Source organism: Anas acuta, chromosome 2 (genome assembly GCF_963932015.1).
Source record: "Anas acuta chromosome 2, bAnaAcu1.1, whole genome shotgun sequence".
NCBI lineage: Eukaryota > Metazoa > Chordata > Aves > Anseriformes > Anatidae > Anas > Anas acuta.
This window is the reverse complement of record NC_088980.1, coordinates 144082154-144106282: the sequence shown is the minus strand read 5'-3', so window position 1 is coordinate 144106282 and position 24129 is coordinate 144082154. Positions and strand designations below refer to the sequence as shown.

The 24129-nt window shown below is 46.2% G+C and overlaps 1 protein-coding gene across 1 annotated transcript in view; it reads left to right on the top strand.

Annotated features, from left to right (window-relative positions):
* Positions 1-24129, top strand: part of EXT1 (exostosin glycosyltransferase 1) — a 167802-nt gene that overhangs the window by 135260 nt on the left and 8413 nt on the right. Inside the window, exons 2-9 of the mRNA XM_068672542.1 lie at positions 3307-3400; positions 6102-6209; positions 10017-10136; positions 14961-15093; positions 16402-16520; positions 17250-17345; positions 20082-20171; positions 23801-23961. Of these exons, the coding sequence (XP_068528643.1) occupies positions 3307-3400; positions 6102-6209; positions 10017-10136; positions 14961-15093; positions 16402-16520; positions 17250-17345; positions 20082-20171; positions 23801-23961 (921 nt within the window). The remainder of the gene's footprint in view (positions 1-3306; positions 3401-6101; positions 6210-10016; positions 10137-14960; positions 15094-16401; positions 16521-17249; positions 17346-20081; positions 20172-23800; positions 23962-24129) is intronic.

Below are 24129 nucleotides of genomic sequence, written 5' to 3'. Positions count from 1 at the left end.
GCGGTGCACTTAATCATCGTGGAAGGAAACCTGAAAGTTAATAAAACATACTGCTGATCCTTACCGAGGGATGCGAGCTTTGGGTTCATTCCATAGCTATTTTAGTTTTATAACCCCAACTGTGACTTTAAAGGCATATGCATTTTGGATTTTGACATGTCTGGATGATGCAGCTGAGGCCCAGTCCGAGCTGTCCCTAAAATTGGCAGCAAAATGTTACCTCGGTGCGGACGTGCCGCAGGAAGGAAAGCTGGAGCAAGAGCAGTAAGCGCGTGTCCCCCTTCCAAGGCCGTCTTCAAGCCAAGAAACCAGGAGCTTTTGGAAATAAACAGCCTCCGAGCAAAGCAGCAAACTCCTCTCAAAGCTTTTCCTGCAATAAATGCTCCGGGGGATCAACCTACCTAAAGGGGAGCACCAGGATGAGGTAGCAGAAACCAGGGTGTGCTGGTTTGCGGGAGGCGGCTGCTGCTCCTGTTTCTTACATGAAGGTGGGCCCCAAAAACCTTCCCTCACATCTGGGTTTGCCTCCCAGAGGTCTCGCTGAGATCAGTTGGTGAAGATCAGGGGGAAGTTAAGCCTATGATGGAAGCGATGTTGGTGTTTACCACAGGTACCAGGTCAGCACTGAAGGGAAGAGTTCCCTGCTGCAGCAGGTTGTTCGCACCTGGCAAAGGGCAGCAGGGCCCCATGCCTGTGGTGCCTCACAACATCCCATAGCACATGTTGGCCCCATTCTGTACACATTCTTTCATACTTAGTGCTGTTTCTGGTTTTGTTTCCGTGGGCCTCTTGTGCCAACACCTCTAGACTTGCCTTGCAGTGGCCCTGAAGCTGCACATCCACCTCACGGCCTGTAGGTTTCCTCACCACATGATGCTTTGGTAGCTAATGCCTTCTCCAAGCCCATATTTAAACACCTGGGGCTATCTTCTCTCTTTCAGTTACATCAGTGCTGCCCACAAACTAGTAGTAGTAAAATTGGCCTGTAGTATTTAAGGGTTTCAAAGCAATAAGTGCCTCGTCCCAGGGTGTTGGCTGAGGGGAATTAAACTGGGAGCCAGTCCTTTCGCACTGCACTCCGAGATGGTGTTGAGTCACCTTAAAAGATTCAGGCTGAAATTGCAGAGAAATTTGTCCCTGAGAAGAAAGTCGGTGCAATTCATGAACTGCAGCATCTCTTGATGGATTTTGCTTTACTCCGGGTCTGCTCGTGTTACATTTGCGGGTTCTCCCTGAAGTGAGTGGAAATTTTGTGCCCATACATCAAGGTTAGGATGAGGCTCTCTCTCCCTGTATGCATGATGTAGATAAATTACTTGATGACCATGAACCATGCTATTCCAGAGCTAAGCAATAAATCACAGGTTCAGCTTTAAAAGGCACAAACAGGAGCAAGATCCTAACTGGTTTTCGGGTGGGAAATGGTCGACAAATGCCTTTTATTTGCTTTCGAAAATCTATCCTAATACCAGCAAATCAGATATGAAAGAAAGAGGGCCCGATATAAAACCCCGCTGACATATGGAGGTCTCACTTCCACCGCCCTCGGCCTCTGTTTTTCCTTTGTGCTCTGATTCTGCCATTGACGTTTTGTGGATATCGTTGCATTCCAGGGTATTAACAGGATTTTACATTTTTAGCTAGCTATTGATAGCTACCACTAGAATCCACCAGTCCCAGGAGTTATATAGGAGTTATGACTGGTGTATTTTAGCCCTACGGGGTATTCTATTTTTGGTATTTATTAAGATTTTCTGTCATACAATATACAGTAAAAGCAACGAGTCTCAGACCTACTATGCGAAAATGAATGCTTAAAAATGGCAAGTTTTTTTTTTTTGGCATTGCAGCTTCTTGATGTTTTCCCCCATGTGCTGTGTCACTGCTGACTGCTGAGCTGAGGCTTTAGGTGCCGATCAATGTCCCACACCGAGAAAAGGAAATTACTGCCACTCACATGGGATATATATATATGTGTTTTAACCAAAGTTGGGATACGATTTAAAAAAAAATGTACTTTGAAGTCTGTTTTGTAGTTTTAATTAATGCAGCGAGGGTTTTTATTTTACTCTCAGTGGAGATAATCTTAATCCATTCACAGTGACCTTTTCTTGTGCAAATTAGTTGTACACGCTTGTTTAAGCAAATGGGCCTTTGCAAGATGTCTCTTCCTAAAGACGGAGCTTATAATTGAAAATTGGCTTACTCCCATCTGTCTGGCCTGGGCGAGAATACAAACATAGATCTGGAGTTTTTTATATAGAAAAGTGTAATCATATACATACGTATATATATATCCGTATCCATATCCACAAATGCAAAAAACTTGCTGTGCCTGCAGGCTGTGATTAAATTAGATTCTTAGTGTTAGGAAATTTCGGTGTCACAAGTTGGTGTCAAAATAATGTCTTGTCTCCAGAGTTGAGGAAACCCTTCGGAAAGGAGGGGTGTTTAATCCTGAGCCCTTTGTCTCAGGAGGAGCGTTGCAGCGAGGTCAATGCCATTCACAGTTGTACAGGTTTGCCAGAAGTACAATTAGCTAATAACTGGCTGGAAACTGTGGGGATCTGATGGTGGTTTTTTTTTGGTAAATGGTTTTGTAGTGCTTGATGGAATCGGGGGAATAAACAGAAGTATCTTAAAGATGTAATTCGGAGGTGCAGGGGTCACTGCAGCTATGTGGTTAATTGCCAAAATTTGGCTGTCAAAGCAGTTTATCCCTCCTTCTCCTCTCACCACACTCCACAATAACCACCTAGAGAGTCATTGTGGCCCCATTCGCTTTGTCAGTGCCTGGTTGATAAGGGAAGATTTGTGTGGCAGAGTTTGAGTATTTTTTTTGCTTTGTACAAACCCCTTATGCGGAAATGAACACAGTTGTGCGTGACTCGGACTGAATCTGAATAGAAATCAGTCTCACAGGGGTGCGGTGACGACGCTTTGGGTATAAAAGCATTTAATCTAAGTTTATTGTTAAGAGTTCATGCACACCTACTTACACAGACGTGGCTGATTTCTGCGAAGGCGGAATGATTCCCTTCCTTCTCGGTTTCAGTGCTGCCGTCCCAGTGCTCTCCCATGGTGGCTGCTCCTCGGGGAGACCAAAGAGGGGCGAGCACGATGGTCACACACGTGCACACACACGTGTGCACACAGGGGAGGGAGCTGGTTAACCTGGTGGAGAGCCATCCTGGTCAGAGATGATTTTATCCAGACGTGTCTCAACAGCTGTTTGCATTTTCATGCCCAGTTACTCGAGGACTCGCCGCTAATTGAATTTTCTCTTTTCTCCCCTGTTCTTGTTAGGTATGATTACCGTGAAATGCTGCACAATGCCACTTTCTGTCTGGTTCCCCGTGGCCGCAGGCTTGGCTCGTTCAGGTTTCTGGAAGCCTTGCAGGTAAGAGCTGCAGCTTAAAGCACTGCCTGTGCTGGCTGCAATTCAGCATGCAATAGCAGGGAGGTGGGGAGGGGAGAAACGTGTTTCATTTCCCTCATGGACAGTAATCCACTTTGCAAAAGCCTCTATTCATACTTCTGGAGCAATTGGCAGCTTCTTCCCGGGGGGGCTGAGCACTGCACTCATCTGCAGGCTGAGTTGCGTTACCTCCAGGAAAAGGGTTTCCCTGGAGGTGGTGGGGCTGGGGGGTTGGACCAGCCTAGAGCACAATTTTGTCAAGCTGTGAGGCTTCCCGTGGGGACACTGACCTCCAGCAGTAAGGCCTGCAGCAGTGAAGTAGCTCTTCCTTTCTGCTTAGCCAAAAGAGACCTGCACCTGCATCGTCTCCCTTGCATTGCTGCTTGCTGAACATGCCAAAGGCGGCCCAGAGGTTGTAGACCCCAGATGGAAGCATCACATAAAGGTGGATGTAGGGAGCATACAGTGTGTTTGGGACTTCACCCAAATCCCCTTGACCTTTTAAAAGCATTTTGGTTATAATTTCCCTTTTTTTTGCTGTTGGCCAGCCAGGCTCAGCAGTACAGCCATCAGGTTTCTGTCCCAGGCCTGACACTGACCTGAGCCAGCTGCGGACAGCACGACCTTGTTTTTTTGCCAGCATCAGCTCATCCCCAGGGTCCTGGATCTTCAGTCAGCCGTACTGAGCATCTTGGGAGGTGCTGAGGCTGCCCTCTGGGACTTGCATCTGGATTTCATTTACATGGGAGCCAGAGCCGAGGGAGGGGGAGGCTGGGGAGCTTCTTGGTGTTGGTTAGAAAGCAAACGAGGACACCTCACAGGGCCCTGATGTCGTTCTGCCATCTGGGAGGTGTCCCAGCATTGGCAGTAAAGCTGAATGTCATCACAACACTTTTCCTCATCAACCACAAAATGCCCCAGCTGCGATGACAGGGCATTGTTCACTGTAATGCAGAGCAGGATTCGGGTACCTAAGTTTAGATGTATGATGTCATTTTTGAAGCCCGGGGGTACCCTGCTGGTTTTCTGGGGCTTTTCCCCAAGGGTTTAGGTCTCCCATTAGGTTCTGTCACATCTTCCAGCTGTGGATGGGTGCCTTGGATATCCTACAGCATCTCAAATGCATCAGACACTTAGGTTTAGCTACTGAACCCCACATCTACTGGAGATCCAGGTTCTGGGCTGTCAGTTCCCTAGCAGAAGGTAAAGAGCCCGCAAAGTGCTGTTCCTTCCCCAGCCTCTTCAGAGGAAGAAGTGGGACCAGCTTCTTCGGGATGACAAGTGGCTTCAGATCCTTCCAAAAAGCACTGCTCAGCTCTTTTCTTGAGTAGGCCACCAGTCATGTAGCTGCTGTTGGATAAATCGTCTCGGGAGGAGACTGCAGAGAGCATACCTCACTGCACGGAACTTGGAGGCTCCAGGTCGACCATGATAAAATGCAGGCACTGAGGATTTTCCTAGCAGGCTAGCAGCAGTATACACTGATTATGATGAATTCCCAATTTTTGTCTGGCTGCAGGGCATGTTGAAAGACATAATCCACATTAGTGGAATGTTTTAAACATGAAAACACATTGCTAAGTGTTTTCTGCTTGGCTTTTTTCATGCGCTAATGTCATTTCCTTGCAGAAGATCACAGTTCTTTGCACATTGTAAGCACTGCTGTAATGCAGAGACGTGACTAGTCTAAGATCCTCTGTGTAATATACGTTACAAAGGAAGGTAGAGCAGTCTGGAAAGTTCCCCTTTATGCTATCTTTCGCAAGGTACAGGGGGACAGACCCCAGTCTAGGCCAGATTCAGAGCACGCAAGCTTGGCTTGATCCAAAAGAAAATGAACCGGAGCACGGGCTGATGCCGATCCTCTGGTAAGAGGTTCTTTCATCACTTCAACAGGCTTTTGGCTGGGATCTTACACTGTCACCCAGCCGACCAGAATGCAGTGGCAATCGTTTATTTATGGAAATACCGCACTGTTTACTGAATATTCGCAAACTTGCTCTCAGTGCAAAGGAACTTGCACGACTCGTAAAGAATAAAACAATTTAGACAAACCATACTGGTGAGAAATAGACACTAAACTTACACACTTTTTGTTTCTTTTAAGACAGAAAGCAATTATTATTTTTGTAGACAGGTGATGACGGATGGGTTGTGTTTGTGCAGTTGCTTCTATTCAGAGAGCTGATATCAAACAGGATGGGGAATTCACTCCTCCTAGGTGGAAGAAGTGCTCTGGAATTAAATTTGATATATATTTTCTGTAGGGTTGTCTTACAACATATTATAAAAATTGAGGGAGCTAGCTCCCCGCTGAATGGTTCACAAAGCAGCGAAGAAGGCAATCATTTTGTATTAAATTCTCCAGGGTTATATTTACAGAATTTTAACAGCTCTGTCCTCATCTGTCAGCATAAACACTGGATTTCAAATGCCGCTCTCCACGCAAAGCCCACCTTTTGAATAAGCCCCAAATGGAAAACGGTGAACATTTTGGCTGTGGTCTCTAGCTTCTTTGCCATATTGCCTTGCCTTCTGATGGCGTGGCGCGAGCGCTGGGGCAGAACCGGTGCAGAAAGCAGGAATCAAACAGGAATCTCGTTGGCATGAGCCTTGAGGCTTGTGCCAAGTGTTGGCTGGCCACGGGTAAGCCCGCTAACGAGTGCAATGGCTCTGTGTGCAGGCTGCCTGCGTGCCCGTGATGCTCAGCAATGGATGGGAGCTGCCCTTCTCGGAAGTGATTGATTGGAAGCAGGCTGCCGTCATCGGGGATGAGAGATTGCTATTACAGGTAAGAAAAAGACGGCGGCCTTCAGCAGAGCGGTGGATTATTGCCGCCGCCGTCTAAATGGATGGGGAAGATGAATCCGAAAGGTCAGGGCTGTAAAAGAATTTTTATCATGAAGGGATTGTCTGTGTCACGCCGGCGATGAACTCATTTAATGTGACATCATTCACGGCCTGACCTGAAGGTCATTGCAGCCACCAGGCCGCGTGCTTCAACACTGGAGGCTTCTTCATTTTTCCTCTGGTGGGGAGCGCCTGGGTCACTCTCTGAGGCAGGGCCATCCTACACTGGTGCTGCAGTGAGGGAGAAGACATCTGAAGGGCATTTCTGCTCCTGTCCTTCAGAAAAAGTTGGATCCTGGGGCTCCACCGCTGCCGTGTATCTGGCTGGAAGGGGCTGGCGGGGCTCCTCACTCAGGCGAAGGGGTCTTGCCTCAGTCCCTGTAAATGCCTAACAGTTTTGTGGAAGCAGAACCTTTTTGAAGAACATCTTTTTGAAAGATGTCTTCAGAAAGACACCGTTGTCTTTCAGAAGCAGTGTTCACATCACTTTATTGTTAATCTCCCTGAGATCATGCAACAAAAGTGAGCCAAGGAATTAGAAATGCCCTGCTTACCTTCAGCATCTGCTTTTGTCTTTAAATTCACTAGATATTTTCTTCTGTTTTCCTGGCAGATGTATTTTTTTTAAGGTATGGAGAGAAATGGATATTAGGAAAAGTTCTTGAAAAATTGGTTTCCCCAAGGCAGCATTTGCTGAAATGCCATCGTCCAGCGTGAAGCTGAGATCCAAGAGATCGGGAATAGCCACCAAATTGCTGTGCGTCTCCTGTCTAGTCATTTCTGTGTCAGCACCACTGACGTGCTTCCTGACCTCTTGAAAATGTTTTTTCTAGGGAGACAGCAACGTTTCAAACTTTTTTTTTTCTTCACAAAAAATGGATTTTACAGCTTTCAGGTAGCTGTTTGCACTGCATGCTGTGCACTAGTGCACGCTGGCTTATCCCACAGTAAGAGAGGTTTTGTTATTACTAAATTTAGCTCATTTCCAAAGAGGCAAGCTATCACCATCCCTGGAGAGAAGCATTCAAAGGCACGAGTGTGTTAGCACCCAGAAATTGAAGTACCTTTAAAAATCTCCTTAGATGCCTTCTTACTTGTCCGAAGACGTAAATATTCGTAAAGAGCTGGCCTAGCAAGCCTTGCGAAGTGGCTGCCTGTTGCCATTAACGAGACACAATCTGCAAATTTAAAAAAAAAAATAAATAAATAAATTTGATTTTTTGCTTTCATGGACAGCATGTTTTTCCGAGCAAAATTATTTCTGCCTTTAAATCATAATAATTTGCTGATCTTCACGCTTTCCGGTAACATGCCATTCGTTCTCCTCACAGCTGCTTCCATATTGAACAGCTACTGCACCATTATTAACAGTGTTTTTAAAGAGCTGGCAGAGGGCCTGAATGTCTGCTCTGGGAAATGTTTTTGTGATGTTACAGTTTTTCATTTCCTGTTTTAGAGCAGCTCGGATGTTTTTATTTGCATATTCTCCTCATCACAGCGCTAGGAGAGCTTAATCCAGCCTTTCTGCATTTATTTTTGTGGGGTGGTTTTTCTCCTTCCCCCACTTCTTACTGAAATGACCTTTTATTAAGACGTCATCCAGTTCTAGTAATTCCAGTGTAATCCTGCCAGATTAGTATTAATACATCATTTTCCCCACCTGTCTCTCTGGACAAGTAGATTAATAACTAATAAGCAAATGCAGTTAAAGTGGGAGCCCTGATTTTCCTTTCCAGCTGTTGCAACAGAGCAGGCACCAAGGCTTTTTTTAAACCTTGGCACCGTGTTTGCAGGCACTCGCAGGCACAGGCTGGTCTGGAAAACCTGAGCTTCGTGCAGTAACCTTCATTGGCAGGGCGGCCTTCGCGCTCAGGGGCCCTCGCAGCAAAAGAGTATTGATTTCACTTCTTGCTCTCACATGTAGCACACATGCAAGGTTGCACAAAATGCAATAAAATGATTAACTTTATAGAAAAAATGCCATGTTGCCACCGGGAAGGGACTTTGATTGTCTGTTTACTCTTGGTAATGAGCATGGATGTGGTCTGTGGACAGCCGGTACAGATAGCATTCATTATCCCCCTATTTATTGGAACTTACTGGAAAGGTAATGAAAAGAAAGAATATTCACCCCTCGAAATAAAATTTGATACAGTTAAATATCATTCTGCCACAGTGATGGAACTGATTAGAAAAACATGCACTAAAGCCTGGCTTTGGCTTCCGTCTTTCATACTTGCTTGAAAGGAATGTTTTAGCTAAAGACATACAGGGACCATAGCAGAGGAACAAAACGCACCACCCTTGACATTGTGACCATTTCCTTCTGCAGCCCTTACTCTCTGAAGCTCAAATTCTGTTTCATACTTAGCAGGTCTTAGAGAGTAAATGCAAACAATGCAGTTACAAATTTACTGATTCTCCTGGAAATTCATTACTTATAAATTCTTAGAATCTCAAATTTTCCTCAGGAAAATGTTTCATGTGAAGTCGTTTGATTCAGGAGTTCCTGTAACCAAATACTGATCCTTGCCACTTCTCAGAATATTTTAGGAATAAGCAAATGTGTTTTGATCAGGAAAGGGCGGATGTGTTGGGCTGCAAGTAACCTTCAGAGCAAGCTGGGATGTGCAAAAAAGCAACACACGACAAAAGTACACGCTTTTACAGCTCCTGATTGAAGTAAAAGCTCTGTGAAAAATGACTGTCAGAGAACGAGGTGGCCTAATTTGAAATCACAAGAAAGTAGGTGCAAAAGCACAGCTCCTCGTTCCTAGAAGAAAGCAGTACAGATAAGCAAAATATCTTAGAGGCCTTCCTGGTTCTGTGAGTAGCCCTTGTAATTGAAACAAATTGCAGTTAAACTCCCTTGATGATGTCAATTTGCATTGTCAAAGTAGCGTGCTGGAGGCCTTGGTCGAGGTCCCAAGAAGTTAACCAGTGGCACACACGCCCATTAGCTTCCCTCCAGCGTGGGAGGGGGACGTGGGGATGGGGAGAGAAGCAGAAGGGAAGCCCTCCCCTTCCGATCCACTCATCTTTACATTTTGTGATCACAAAGCATTGCAGCAGGGCGATTTGGTTTTCCTTTGCAAGGCAACTTACACCAGAATTAGAGTGTTGCTTTAACGGAGAAGGGAGAAAAAGCAGCAGTGTTTTCCCTCGTGAATAACAGGTGTTGTGGGAGACATTATTCCTTCCACCCGCGATAATTAGTAAAATGCAGTTTGATCCGCAGGCTCCCCAAAAGCGAAGTCTTGCTTCAGATGTTGCTATGTTCTCCTCAGGGCACTTAGAGTTGCCATGCTGCGGTAAATGCAATCGCAGATCCCTTTAATGTGCTCTGAGAGTGGGGATTATTGCCGGGCCCAGAAGTCCTGCAGGTACCAGTTTGTGAAACTGCCGGTCCATGAAACGCGTTGTGCAGGAGGGATCTGTGCAGAGCTCCTCGCTGTGCCACGCCGCAGCGCTGGGGAGTGGGGAGAGAAGCAACCCAAAACCGAGAGAAAGCGAATAAAAATAAATAAATCGTGTATTCCACAGTGGGCCGGTAGCAAAGGTCGTGAGGGGCTGTGTCTCATCTGTGTCTCCGTCGGGGTTTGGGCTGTTGACACACACGTCTTGTTGTATGGGAGCGCTGAAGCTGTGCAGCGTGCTAATAGAGGAGGGAACTTGTCGGCAGCATATTAATTTGATGAGATTGTGTTGTTTTGGGAAGCTTCTGACTATATTACATCTTGTATTACAGATTCCTTCTACAATCAGGTCTATCCATCAGGATAAAATCCTAGCACTTAGACAGCAGACACAGTTCTTGTGGGAGGCTTATTTTTCTTCAGTTGAGAAGATTGTATTGACTACACTAGAGGTGAGTAAAAACTGTCTGGGACCACGCAGAGCAGCCAGCTTTCCGTAGCCGTCGGGCTGCTGCTGTGCTCAGCTGGCACCAGACCTTGGTTTTCATGACATGCAATTGGTCACTTGGAAAAAAAAACACCTCGGCGTCTTGATAAGTTTCCTTCCCTAAGGAAATACTTCTTTCATTATTGGTGTCCGCATTAGAAAACTGACACGGTGAAGAATGGGAGCTATCGGACACGTGGAAAAGTTGTCATGTGTGATCTTGCCTTCGCAAGGCTTTATGGCCAATGAATCACTCTCCTTGTCAGTGGTAGTGAATATGTTTCTTTAAGAAACCTTTCTGGAATTCATTTTGGGGAAAAAATACTGCTCTGGAGCTCCTTGACCATTTGATGCCTTGTGATGGGCTGTAGGTCTGGCTGAGAGAAAATGGGGGCTTGTTGGTTCCTGTGTCTTATCGTCACACCCAGGGTAAGGGAAAGGCCTGATAATCCCCACAAAACAGTAAGAAATAATCATAATTAGACTGCTATTAAACAGGGAGACAGGAGATCTCGAATGTGGAGAGAATCCTTTCTGAATTCAAGAGACAGAGGAGAGATAAAAGGCTCTTCAGAAGCAGAGCCCAGGATACAGTTTCAAAAGCAGGTTTCTCTTCTAATTGTTCTGCTGTTTTGCATTGAAATTTTTGACACACTTTTACCACTGGAAGTGGCTGGCTTTGGAGGTGCAAATGCATTTGTCTTATGCTAATTCTCCTGCAGCTGCGTCTGTCTGTGTGCGTGGTTGTAAAGTTCCACGTTTCCTGCTCTGCATTCACCTGCAAACTGCAAGCAAGTGCTGCTGCCCGTATCTTGGCCTGCAGTGGGCTTGTTCGTGGCTGACCCACCTCCAGCTGCAAGACATTCCCTTAGGTTGTCCTGCACCGGTGAAGAAAACCAGCCAGAGGATATTTTTGGAGCCCCTGGCACACTACTATTAGGGCACTTCTACCCCTAATGAGCTTGGCTTTGTCCGTGCTGCCTGTGGGGAATAGCTCAGCGTCCTCAGGCTCCCCAGGAGCACGGAGGAGGTAGTGGGGAGGTAGTGGTACTGTCACAGCCCGTGCCAGGATCAGGCTAACAGAGCTGGCAGACCACGTGGCAGTGCTTGCACCCCTAGAGAATTACCCCTAGAGACAATCAGGGTGCCTCATCTCTTGTCTGCCCCTTCTCTGCATGCACCCTGGTATCACTAAGTGTTGCTACAAGGGGAAGGCTGCGCAGCTCTCCTCGCTGCCCCTCTCCTACCCGTGCTGGGCTGGTCCCAAGGGGACTTCACCTGCAGCCCCACAGCCTTGGTGTCCATCTCATCAAGCTCTGGCGCTCACAGATGTGTTTCTAGGGCTGCCTGGACCTCGTGGGACATTGGCCAATGTCGTTGTAGGTGCCCAGGGGAGAGTAAAACCTGTAATAAAGCTCAGGCAGCTGGGCATCCAGCAGGCTGCCGCTTCTGCTCAGAGGGGAAAAAAGAGAAAACAAAAATCTTCCTGCAAGGTTTAATTTAATGGAACCGAGTAATGTATGCCTGGCGTTGAAGTTATGTTCTGGGTTTTTCCATTTGTTTGCAAGGGTGGTTTTGGTTTGAGGGGTTTATGTTTGTTTGTTTTTAATTCAGGACTCTCGGAATTTGTAAAGACAGCTAAGAGGGATCCTGTTCGTATGAGCAGATACTCATTTCACATTTCAGCTTGCCAGAGTGAAGTCCAGAGTTAACTTTCTGTAGGAAAGGAATAAAGCAGCTGAGAGTGATTTTAGGTGTCAGAAATCTGCACGCAGTATATCCTCTTTTTAAAATTTGATGCCTGTAAGTAAATTCCTAGCAGGATTATTTTTTTTTTTTCTGGTGGATGTTATCCATCTTCTGTTGTAACGCTGTGGTGTCACGGTGCTCTGATGATACTAGATATCATCTGAATAATCACCTCCCTGCTGCCTGCAGTGCTGTACCATGTCCAAGTATGAGGACATCAGTGCAGCAAAAGGCTTCACCAGCTCAGGTGTCTACAAGGGCATCGTGTCTCTCCTCTGCCTGGTGTCCTGGACACCTGTGAAAACATTTGATCACGTCTTCAAGTCCCTGACAGCATTTGGAGACCGGAGCCAAACAGCTCCTAGCCCGGTGTGGGAGCTTTGAAGCATTTGCCCAGCCACCCGTATTGCAGCTGTAGGTGCCATGGGCATGGTGTGGGTCAGGAAATGGTGTTCGTGGGGGTCTGCTGCAGTGTATCTGCTTTTTTTCAGCTTGTTCTTCTGTGAAAACAAGCCCAAAACACACCTCAACCCCTGGGCTGTACGCTCAGTCTTCTGCTCAGGAGGAAGGGAGGAGGACAGCACAAAAGGCACACAATAAATGTGCAGAGCTTGGCTGGGGCACGTTGAGAAGAGACAACGTTCAAGGCAATATATGAACTTTTGGAAGTGTGAAGATGAGGGAGGCAAAAATATCAGACTGTTAATGAATTCCAAAAGGAAAAGGGAGATCTTGGCAGAGTTCATCACCCCTTCTTCCTCTTCCTAAACTCCTCCTGTCAGGCCTCACCATTGGAGACCCTGTGTAGCTGCTGCCTGTCCCTGCAGTATGTGCCGTCCTGCGTACCCTGAATTTTAATCGATTGGTCCCCCATACCCTTTTTTACACACTTCTGTGTCTTCTCTACTGTTTACCATGACAGACAGAGAGATTTCTTACATAGACCAGGAGTGTGATAAATTAATCTGTGAGCTGTGATATAGGACAGGCCAGCTCCCCAGCCTGTTGAGGGAGTTTATGTGAGATTTGTGTGCCTGCCATGCGCCGAGGGCTGCGTACCCTGCATGGCATCAGGGGTCTGCTTCGTGTTAGGGCTGCTCCGGGCGCGCTGCAGCAGCGCTGAGTGCGAGCCATGTGTTTCCCCTGCAGCCTTGTTGGCTACCAGCGCAATGGAAAACTCCGCCGCCTGTGAAAACCTCCTGACCGTGTAAATTCACAGACTTCCCCTTATCTGATCATGCCCCAGTTCTGAGAAAACAGGAGGAAGGAGCTGTAGTATTTGGGCTTTGTGGTAAACGCTCGAAATTATGTAGTTGCCATGTCCTGTCTTTGTTTAGTGGCTTAACTTGCAGCTGGGGAACCAGTAGTCATCTCCCTGCTGCCATGCAGGAGGTCTGGCAGCTCGTACCCCTAACCTCCCAAACAAATATTCAGATGCACTCTTTTTAGTGGAAATATGGTCCTTAAGTCCTTTATACCCACATAAAAATAAGTTAAAAACTTAGGCATGTGAGTGAATTACTGCATGTTAGCAATGCTAATTGGCTGCAGGCAAAATTAAGACCAGTGTGCAGGCACCTAACATTGACCTCAAGTTAACCATGCTGACGTGGCCACCAGCAGTGGATCGTCTAGCACAAGGTAACTTGTGATTTGGAGGCTTTGTTTTGTCACAGCCATCAGAAATTCCAGGAAAAGTCCTGGTCATGCTCCATACTGACCGAATGTCCTTGAACTCAGCTGCTGACAGAGGTTTCTAGCTTGCTTAGACTCTAGCAGCTGCTTTTATTTGGCTTTTGTTATGTTGGGTCTTTTTGCTTGCTTTTGTTTGTTTTATTTATTTATTTTTTCTATGCTGTGGGTATAGAACTTCTTTAATTCCATAGATTTTAAGGAATGGAGCATGGGATTGGATTTACTCTAGCTTCAGAGCCATTACTTTCACCCAGATACGTCTGCGCTAAGGCCGGAGATGTTAGGTTAGGAGAACCAAACTGCTCTCAGCATTGGAGCCTTGTACAATGCATAAACCACCAATTGCATCAGATCCCCTTAGGAGATCCCAGAAGATGAGCTGCAGAAGGCAAGGAAATCCTGATTAGCTGAAAATTCTTCCTCCACAATCCCACCCCCTCCAGTGTCCCATCCCAAGTCCTGCCAACCCATGTGGCCCAAGAGCAGATTTCGCTTAGAAAATTGTGTCTTGCTTGGATGCTGAGCTTGTCTGGTTTTAGCTTCCCACTGCTAAATCTTATTATGACTTTGCAGCAAGTTGGTGTAAGAACCTGACTGTTCTTATGTGCTCCCAACTGGTCTGAAGTAATTATTAGTGTTACAAACACACACTCATTATATGGCCCTGTGTCTTTTGTAGCTTGTGGTATTCCAGATGACAAAGTAGACGACCTAGCAATCTGGTCTGCCCTTACAAATCTAGGAGTCTACGTTTGTGGCCCTCAGCAAAGACAGAAAATAGTTACCAAAAGATCTTTTTCTATTTCAGCCAGCAAGGAGCTGTTATGGAACCGAGACGTAGAGTCAGTGATGTATCTGAATACTAATACCCCTTCGTAATAAGCAAAATGAATAATTAGCGCAGCCTGATTTGCTGAAAGCCTTTGTGGTTTTGAACGCTCTCGTTATCTCAAAATAATACCTAGCTTTGTAATGCCATCCTCGAGTAATTATCTTCTGTGAGCTCTGGATAGTAAAAACTGACAGTGCACTAATCGGGCTTGCTGCTGCCGACGTCCTCTCGCAGACAAAATCCTTGACTTGAAATACGGGATGCAATGAACTGCAAGGTCCCCGCATCCACGGAGCCTAATGAGGGGCTCTGAAGCCTGAGCTGCTGAAGTGGTGTTGAAGTACACAGCTTCTGTGTCATTTTAGGAGAGATTAAGCAGGAACGTCTCATCATTTGTGTGCCTCGGCTTGTTGCAGACTGGGTGAGGAGGACTCCCGTCGGACGGAGTCCCTGAAACACCCACCCGTGGCTCTTGCAGGCTATTTAACAGTCATCGCCTCTCTTGTTTTCCAGATTATTCAGGACAGAATATTTAAGCACATATCACGTAACAGCTTAATATGGAACAAACATCCTGGAGGGTTATTTGTACTGCCACAGTATTCCTCATATCTGGGAGATTTTCCTTACTACTATGCGAATCTCGGTGAGTGAATCCTTCCTACCCTCAGCTGGCACTTGGAATATCGTTGATCTCTGAGCAGCACGTGCCTCGGGACTCGCCATTCGTTCCTAGTTAACGATGCTTTCCAGTTAGCCTGTCTCGGTCTTCCCTGCCCACTGCAGATTGGGATGTCTCCAACTCATCGACATGCACTGTGGGCCTTGCAAATGCTGTTTTTAAAAAAATCCCTGTCCCTTCATACTTTTCAGTTGCCAGTAATTAATGCCTGAGTTACTGACCCATTTTTGGCCCAAGGGGACACAAGAGGGATAGTTTTTTGCTTTCTTTGTTTATTTGTGCTTGGCAAATTGGAAAAGTGGTAATTTACCCATGGCACTTGTAAATGGAGCCCAGAGTTGGTACGGATTTATTCTCCGCACTCTGTGTCCTCTCATGGATCCTGCTAGAAGGCCTTACGAACGTGGCTTTTTCCCGAAGCAGAGCTTAAGCAATGAATTCTGCAGGGGAATGTGCCTGCAGCCTGAAATTATCCTGCTGATGACACTTGCTTCCACTTTTGGCTCAGCCTGTGCCATCCCACTTGTGTGTATCTGTACTGCCCACCTGCTAAAAATTCGCTGTTACCATGCTTTTGGTAATCTCCAAAAGGAGAAGAAGGTTTCTGTGGGAATTTTGATGAAAAATGACTCTGACCCCACACAGATGAATGTAGATAAGACCGAGAGCAGTAATTAAGGGCAGAAGTAGGTTCTGTTATTTCAGGCAGGGAAGGAAGGCACAGCAAGACAAAAATGTCAGAATTGGAAGGGAAGGATGCAAACTGAATTATCAGGTCAGGAAGTAATTGAAGGCATATGTGGATGGGGATTTATCCAGAAAGAGCAAAAATCTGACAGAGGCTGCGATGGAAGTGCAGAAACTGAACACGCCTCTGGAAATCATGGATACATCTAGAAAACGCCACGTATCCACAGCCAGGCAGCAAAACCAGGCAGAGCCAGTGTCAGGAAAGAAATTTGGTTGAACAAACTAAATATTATCCGTGGGCAAACTGGAAGGAAAAAAGAGATTGCAGGACATTTGTGGAAATAGTGAGAAAAGGCAGTAATTGCATTGGAGTGAGGGTTTTCAGGGGGCATGGGAGTTAAAAGGAAGTGTGATCTCCTCAGAAGTGTCTGGGACTTAGTATCCAAGACTGAAGGAGATGACCTAAGAAAAAAAAAGCCAAGGTTTGCATTAAACACAGATTATCCTTCCACCTCCAAGTCCTTTAACCTGTACTAAACGGGGCAATTTTGTCCTTACTGAGCACATCTCTCTCTGCTGCAGGTCTGAAGCCTCTCCCCACGTTCACTGCCGTTATCCATGCAGTAACTCCCCTGGTTTCCCAGTCTCAACCTGTGCTGAAACTCCTGGTTGCTGTAGCCAAGTCCCAGTACTGTGCAAAGGTAAGGAAGGAGTGCTGGCTGGCTGTCAGTCACATCTGAGACAGAACTGCTGTCCCGGCAGTGAGGAGGCTGTTGACTCCAGCTCTTCTCACTCTAGTTCCAACCCCTGTTTCAGTTCTCGTGTTCCTTTTCTCTGAGATTCCTGGTGTCTGTGACCTGCGTGCACAGGAAACAGAAATTCTGAGTATAATGCGAGTGGAATAGAGACAATAATTAAACCCCTTTGTTTCATGAGACAGGTAGAACAAAGACTGCACTTTAAATATCTGAGCCGCGTATGCTGCAAACTGCAAAAGGATGTCTGTGCCTCAAGAGCCTCTACATGATCTTCCTTCCTCCTGCTGTGGCTCCTAGGCTCACAGTGCCGGGATTTTGGCTTGCCTAAAAGAAACCCTGGGGTGTTCCACAGGAGCACCCTCTTGCAGTGGAGAGTCACAAGTGTTTTAGCCTTCAATGTGAGCCAAAGTAAATCAATGACGTCCGTGTGACCTGGCCTAGACAGAGACTTCCTGAGTTCCTGTCCAGCCTACATTTGTTTAGGAGGATGTATACAGTCAGGATGGGTGAAATTACTGTAGGAAGTGTTATTTTTATGCAGATTTATATCATTCTTCTTGATTTGGAAAGCCCAAATATGAATTCAGCATTGCTGTCTGGAGATCTGAGTCTGTAGGGCTTGGACTGCATTGCCACAAAGGAGTCTGACCGTGGTCCAACATTCTCTTCCAGATCATTGTCTTATGGAATTGTGATAAACCCCTCCCAGCCAAACACCGCTGGCCTGCCACTTCTGTGCCTGTCATAGTCATTGAAGGAGAGAGCAAGGTAAGTGAAGAGGAGCACCATAAAAGATTGCATGTATTCTCCAGTGGGACTGGAGTTTGTTTTTCGAGCTGCTTCGGTGAAAGCTTTGTAGTTCGCAGCTGTGTGACAGCTCCTCTCTGTTCCTCGTTCCTCTGCACCAGCTCGGGCACCAATTTGTGTTTCATGCACGAGGCCCGTGCTCCCAGAAGCCATCAGCATGGCAATTAATGCCGTGAGATTCACAGGTGGGGCCCTGCTTTGAAATGTGGTCCCAAGAGCAGGCAGCGCTGCCCCCTTCTTTGGAGATCTGTGTCTCTGCGGGGACATGAAAGCAGTGATGCAGCTGATTACTGAGTCTGAGCAGTCAGAGGCAAGGCTTGGGGATCAGCTGCACACCCAAACGCAGAGGAAGAGATGAGAGTGGGTAGTGCCAAGCCACTGTTCAGAAGGTGCCTTCTCTCATGGCCTTGTAGCAGACTGCTGCCGGCGATGGGACCCACCATAAAACAAAGGAAGGGACGAGGGGTGCTTGCGTGGGAACAAAACCACTGCATCGTCTCCTGCTGTGCAGCACACTTGTTTGTTCGTGCTTCCCCAAAGCTGAAACAGGCAGCACCCAGATGAGAGGAGAGGCTTCTGTTAAATCCGTGCTGCAGCAGACGATTCCTTTCCAAAGTCAGGCCTGAGAGAAGCGGGGCTTCTTGTTCCAAGGCTGTGACTGAGACACATTTGGGCTGGCCCCTCTGCGATCTGTATCGTTTGGCTCTCAAGCTCTGCCTTTGCAAAGAGAACTTTTAGCTGCTTGGGCTGCGCTGTCCTGTTTTGAATTTATGGTCCTGTCCTTGGTCTTGTACCCCAATCACCTGAACAAAGGGAAAGCGAGGGCCCTGCAAAGTTGGCAGCTGACGGCTTATGCCTTAGCTGGCCATGTAAACAGCATCAGGAGAGTCGCTGCGGGGCCAAGAAAGGCTGTCTGTAGTGATTTCTGAGTCTTTTGAACATTGCAGAGCTGTGTTTTTTTTTTCTTTTTCTTTTTGGAGAGCTTGCAGAGGTGAGATAGAGGAGAAAACCTCTGACCAGTTCTACAGGATTTGTAGAAATTGGCCCAGGCACTGTTTAGATTACAAATGAGTCTCCTGAGTACACAAAGGTGTGTTTGTAGTGGACAGTCTCATCTCTCTAATATCCCAATATATGCCAAATGGCTTCTTGCGCAGAAAAGCTGCTTGTTTGGACAAAGCTAGCAGAGCCAGAGCAGTCCAACTCAAAGGCTGTGCAGAGGGACTGCTTTTCAGCTCCAGACCTAACTGAAGCATCCTGGCAGGCGCAGTCGCTCTGGCCAGGGGCTCTCAGAGGTCTGCCTTAATCTAACCTCCTGCTCCTACCCATGAAATCATGGGAGCTTTAACCATGAAAAAAAAAATCCGTGGGTAATCCTGACTGTTGGACTGTTTGACTGTCTTCCACCGTCTGTAATAGAGCTAGGGTGAGGAGCTTGGTCTCCTGACTGCTGCTTGCTCGGCTTTGCCTCTGCATAAGCAAATCAAAGCTGTCAACACCTGCCAGATCGCCTCTCCCTCACAGCCACGGCGTTCCTGGGCAGAGGCCCATTGCGGCGATGAAGGGATGCTCTCCAGACAGACGATGTGGACCTCCTGAGTATGGGGACAGAGCTTTCTCTCAGTCATGGCATAGGTGTAGGGACTTGCCTCCGAACAGGTTGCAAGGGATGCAGAAATGATCATGTCCATTACGAGCTGCATGAAAAACTTCTCCGTCTCCTTGTTTCCAGACAGTGATCTCCCCTAGCCGGGCCTGATTTTTGTAGTGATTTCTTCAGGTAATGAGTTTGAAAAGAAGTCTATTAACTAGACAGGCTATTTTTCCTAGCAATTGAGGGAAGCAAATAGTGTCATGTCCTTATTACCACTCATCAGTTCTCCAAAGGTGCTAATTAGTCTGGTAAAGAAACCATATGGATTCTCATCTCATCTCAGCAACATCTCTCGCTGTTACCTTTTTGATCCCACTTTTCTATTTCTTATTGCCTCGAGAGCTGTCCTGCTGTAGTTTTTAAAAGCCTGTTCTGCATTTAGATTTTATATGTATATATTGTGTCACTCAAGAATGCGATTTTTAAAAACGCCACAGTATCAATGTAATTCTTCATGCAGAGGAATCTCAGCTGGTACTCGTGTTCTTTAGCGTGTTCTCCTTTTCTGATGGAAACATCGCACCATTTGGCAGCAGCTCCCTGCTGAAGCAACAGCAGCGCACAGAGATGGAGCTGTACCACTTGACAGGGGTACAGTCCTGGCAGTGTAACATCCTTCACACTCAGCCTGGGCTCCTCGGTTCCCAGCTGTGTCGCCTTAGGAGTGCTGCAAAGTCCCTGTCAGGGCTTCGTTGTCTGTGATCCTCACACCCACGGGAGGGCAGAGGGAGCACGTCCTGCCTCAGGAAGCTGCAGGTCCATCTAATTCTCAGCGTGGACCATTACAGTTTGTCACATAAGGAAGGCAGCCTGCCCCAAAGGGAGAGATCTGTTCAGAAATTACTCCTCAAGCAGAAGGTGTAAGCTGACTGCTGGAGTGATGGAAGTGACAGTCTTTCCCTCCTGAACTAAGCAGTCCTTTCTATCAGACAGACGTGCGATGTGCCCAAGACAAAAGGAAATCAGAGTGAGGAATGAGATAGAGTATTTCCATGGAAATGACTCCTTTAAATGATTTTTTTTCCTCCCTTGGATGCCCACAGGTTATGAGCAGTCGCTTCCTACCCTACGACAACATAGGGACAGATGCAGTGCTAAGCCTGGATGAGGACACCGTGCTTTCAACCACTGAGGTAAGGGTCGCTGTCATCCTGAGCAGCTCCCGGGCTCATCTTGAGCACAGCGGACAGGCCTTGCCAGTGACCAAGTGCTGTAAGGTTTCCCTCAATACTCCTCGGATTTTATGTGTCATGCTTGTTTCAGAAACCCTGCCACTGCCTACCATCAGAAGAGCTTTTCACCCCGGTTAATTGGCTCATCATTAGCATATGGTTCTTCCGTTCTTTATTATTTTAGTAACATAGCTGCAGGCGGGTGTAGGCAGCCAAGAGCAGTCAGCTTCAGTGCTCTGTTCTCACTTTCCTGATGAGGGTAGCGTTCCTTCCCCCTGTATTACCAGTAGGGTGTAGGTGGGGAAAGTAGGGGTGTCAGCAGCAGGGAACTGCTGTCGCTCCAAAACAGTGTCACCACCCTAATGCAGGATTTCACTGAGGAGTGCTCTCTCACTGACTGTTCTGTCACCCCAGAAAGTTGGGAGATCTTTGCTAGTTCAGTTGTTGGAGTGTTTGTGCCAAGAGCAAGATAGCGCTAAGAAAGAAAAATACTGTAGAAAACCAATTTTTACAACTGGGATGAGTATTGATTTCTGGAGCCTCTTCCTGAGAACCACGGGAGCAGCCGATGACAGTTTATATAGAGTGCAATATTTGGGAAATGCATTATTAATGATGGCCAGGGAATAGCCTGAAAAGCTCGATTTTCTTTTGTTTTCCCCTTTTTTTCCTCTATGACCGTGGCCATTCCTTTCTCTCCACTTCACCTTTATGAAACAGCATTCTTTGTTGGTGGTGTGGACTTTTCACTGATGCAGTTACTGCTTGTGTGTTAGCAAGGAAATGCCTACCGCCAGCTACCAGTAACTGCTCTATGTACCCTAAGATGTCACTGAAATTGTTCTAAATGGATCAGATTGCAGCTGCTGTTCTCCCAATTATGGTTTTGTTGGGCTGTGGTTAAACTGCTCCAGAAGGAGCCTTGGCAGCCCCCTCCTGCTTCACAAATGGTGTTGAACCTGTGTGATACCAAGGTTACATCTTGATAGTTCCTGCTAGATGAGGAAGAATACAGCTGCTGGCAAATCGTGTGCAAAGCCCTGCACAGCCCAAAAACCCCAAACCAAAAAAAAAAAAGGCATTTGTCCTAGGGCTGGAGTTCCTAATAGGTTGTTGCCCAGGATGAAGGGTCCTGTCTCAGCTGCCCTGAGGGCTGCGGTAAGACCTGTCAGTCTGCACTGAGGTGGAAGTGACAGCAATCCAACCTGCGGATTCCGTGAGGATTTGGGGCTTTGTTTTGTTTTGCCTGGTATTTGTCATCATCCAAGCTTTGTAGTCACTCAGGCTTTTGGAATGTATGTGAAATAAATAGTGTTTGGGTTCGACTTGGCTTTGTTTTACACTCAACATCCTGAAATGCAAACATTTGTTATCATATCAAACAACGTGTGCATTTCTTTGGGAATTCTTCCCTCGCGTGAGCAGCTTGCTGCCCGTACTGCATGTGTGCGTGGTGGTTTTGGCTCTGTGAGCCTCACATCTCCATGCTGCAGAGAGATTCAGCTGGCCATCTCTCTCCTGCCACTTTGCCATGCCTCAGCCAGGATGCTGGGGTCAGCGTCTCTCTTTGGTGGCTCTCCGTAAAGAACTGGGGCCTTTCTACTTCTTCATTTGCTTCACCACGCAGCTTACACAAAGAAATAGCCTGTTTCAAACGCAGACATGAAACGCGTGGTATGAAAAATCCCCTGAAACTGGCTGCTCATGGGTGGTTGTTGTGGCAAAGCTTCAGGGACCAGAAGAGGCAATTTAGCAACGTGGTCAAACACGGGCACGTTTCTGTTGGGAGGAGCAAGCACCAGACACATCTTCTGCTCTGTCCACTTCTCGTGCAGTAAAGATTTCCCATTCACAGCAGCATGGCAGGCAGCCGCTCCTGTGAGAGGACCTGTGTCATGTGCACAGAGGGATGTTTGTGTGGGAAGTAATTAGAAATCAGCATGAGTTAGAAACGATACGGGGATTTAAGAGAGTGGCAGCCAGGCTGGCTTTTCCTGCTGATCAGCTGTGTGGTAATGCTACTAAAAATTACGCAGGATAAAGACTAGTGATTTTTTTTTCTCTGTTAGGGTGATTGCTTTATTGTGTTTCGCCGGTACAAGGACAGATACTTGAATGCACAAGCGAGGACACTGGGTGTTGCCGCTTTATTATTTATTTAAGTTTGAGGTTCTCAAACATCTCGAAAGAAAACAGATGGCAGGCTTTATGGGAAAGGCCTTCACAGGGAAAAAAACCTTTTAGCTTTTTCATGTGGTATTGATTTGGATGAGATCAGAACTATCACAACGGTAACTGGTTTGTGCACATTGTCTTTCTCGTTGGCCTCAGATTCCTTGAAACAACTTGAAAGAAAATAGCTAGTCCCTAACTTTGTGTTCCAGTACATGTGTGACTCTTCTGTTTCATAAAAATGCTTGTAAATGAGAGAAGTCTGACAGTAATCACACAAAATGTGACTATTCTCATAGCAACTCTTCTTTATCTAACCCCTACACCCTTGACTTTGGCTCTGTTCTTGGAAGGTTTTCCAAGCATTTTTGAGCAAGGTTTTAGGTCCCTCTGGTATCGAGAGGGAACGTTGTATGCAGTGCAGAAACAAATGTCTCTTTTTCTTGGTTTTGACTGGGACAGTTAGGATTGCCTTTAACTATTAAAAATTTCAGTCTAGCTTAAGCTCCGAGGACTGCCAACCAACTTTACTGTAATAAAAACCTTTCTATATGTATTTTTACCAAACTCATTTCAAACCAAATGCTGATGAGCCTCTTGCAAACTACCCCAATCATCCTTTTCCTTGTATCACCAGAATTTGTTTGGTGGGATCCTGGGGCAGCAATCTCATACCACTCCTATCATAAAAGAAAAATAATACATAAATAAATAGGTGTAAGAAACTCTATTGTCAGCATTTAACATCTCGTGACTCATATAGTATTTATTTCTTTAAAGTGCAAGCTCCTAAAGCCATTTAGCTCCATGGAATCTATCTTCCCACTTATTAAGCTATACGTTTAACCTTCTTGGTCACACAGACAGTCTTAAAAGTATCACCTGCATGCAACTTAGTGGCCCAGAACAGATGGAAAATAAAAAAGGAATCCACACTGCTTGCTTGTTTTAACCTCGCTGAGCTACCCCTGTAACTTTAAGGTGCTTGACTCCCAATTTTCCACGCTTTGTGTTGACAGTACTGAAATGGTAGCTAAGTGAAATGCATGAATATGTGCAAAAGGTTCAGTTTCCCACAAGACTATGACCACTCTATATTGCATCTAAGTATAAATGCGTGCACCTACACCTATTCTTTCTGTAACTTGAAAAGGTTTGATATGTAAAGGGCAAGCTTGAAAATGTTAATGTAATGCTGTGATGCTCTAGACTCCCTTTAACAGGAACCATTAAAATGTGCATAATTATAGGGCAAAATGTCAAGCAGTCAGTTTAATTTACTGATGAATACATAGAATTAATGTTTTGCAACAGTTCCAAAATTCTGAATTATGAATTAGTGGCAAGGTAATATTTTGTTTTGTTGACATTTGTTGAAACAGTTTTGGTATTCATTTGGCCTATGCCTCTGTCTGCAGGTGGATTTTGCCTTTACAGTTTGGCAGAGTTTTCCAGAGAGGATCGTAGGGTACCCTGCTCGCAGTCACTTCTGGGACAACACTAAGGAGAGGTGGGGCTATACCTCCAAGTGGACTAATGACTATTCCATGGTATTGACAGGAGCTGCTATTTACCACAAGTAAGCATCCAAAGCATCTGCTGCCCTCCTTCTGCATGAAACAAAGTTGGGGGAGAGAGGGATGAAGAACACTCTTCCGGGGAGGGGAAAAATTGAAAGATAATAAATGGATCTACTTTTTATGGGGTAATAATTTAAGTTCTTGGTTTAGCTCTGGGGATCTGGTAA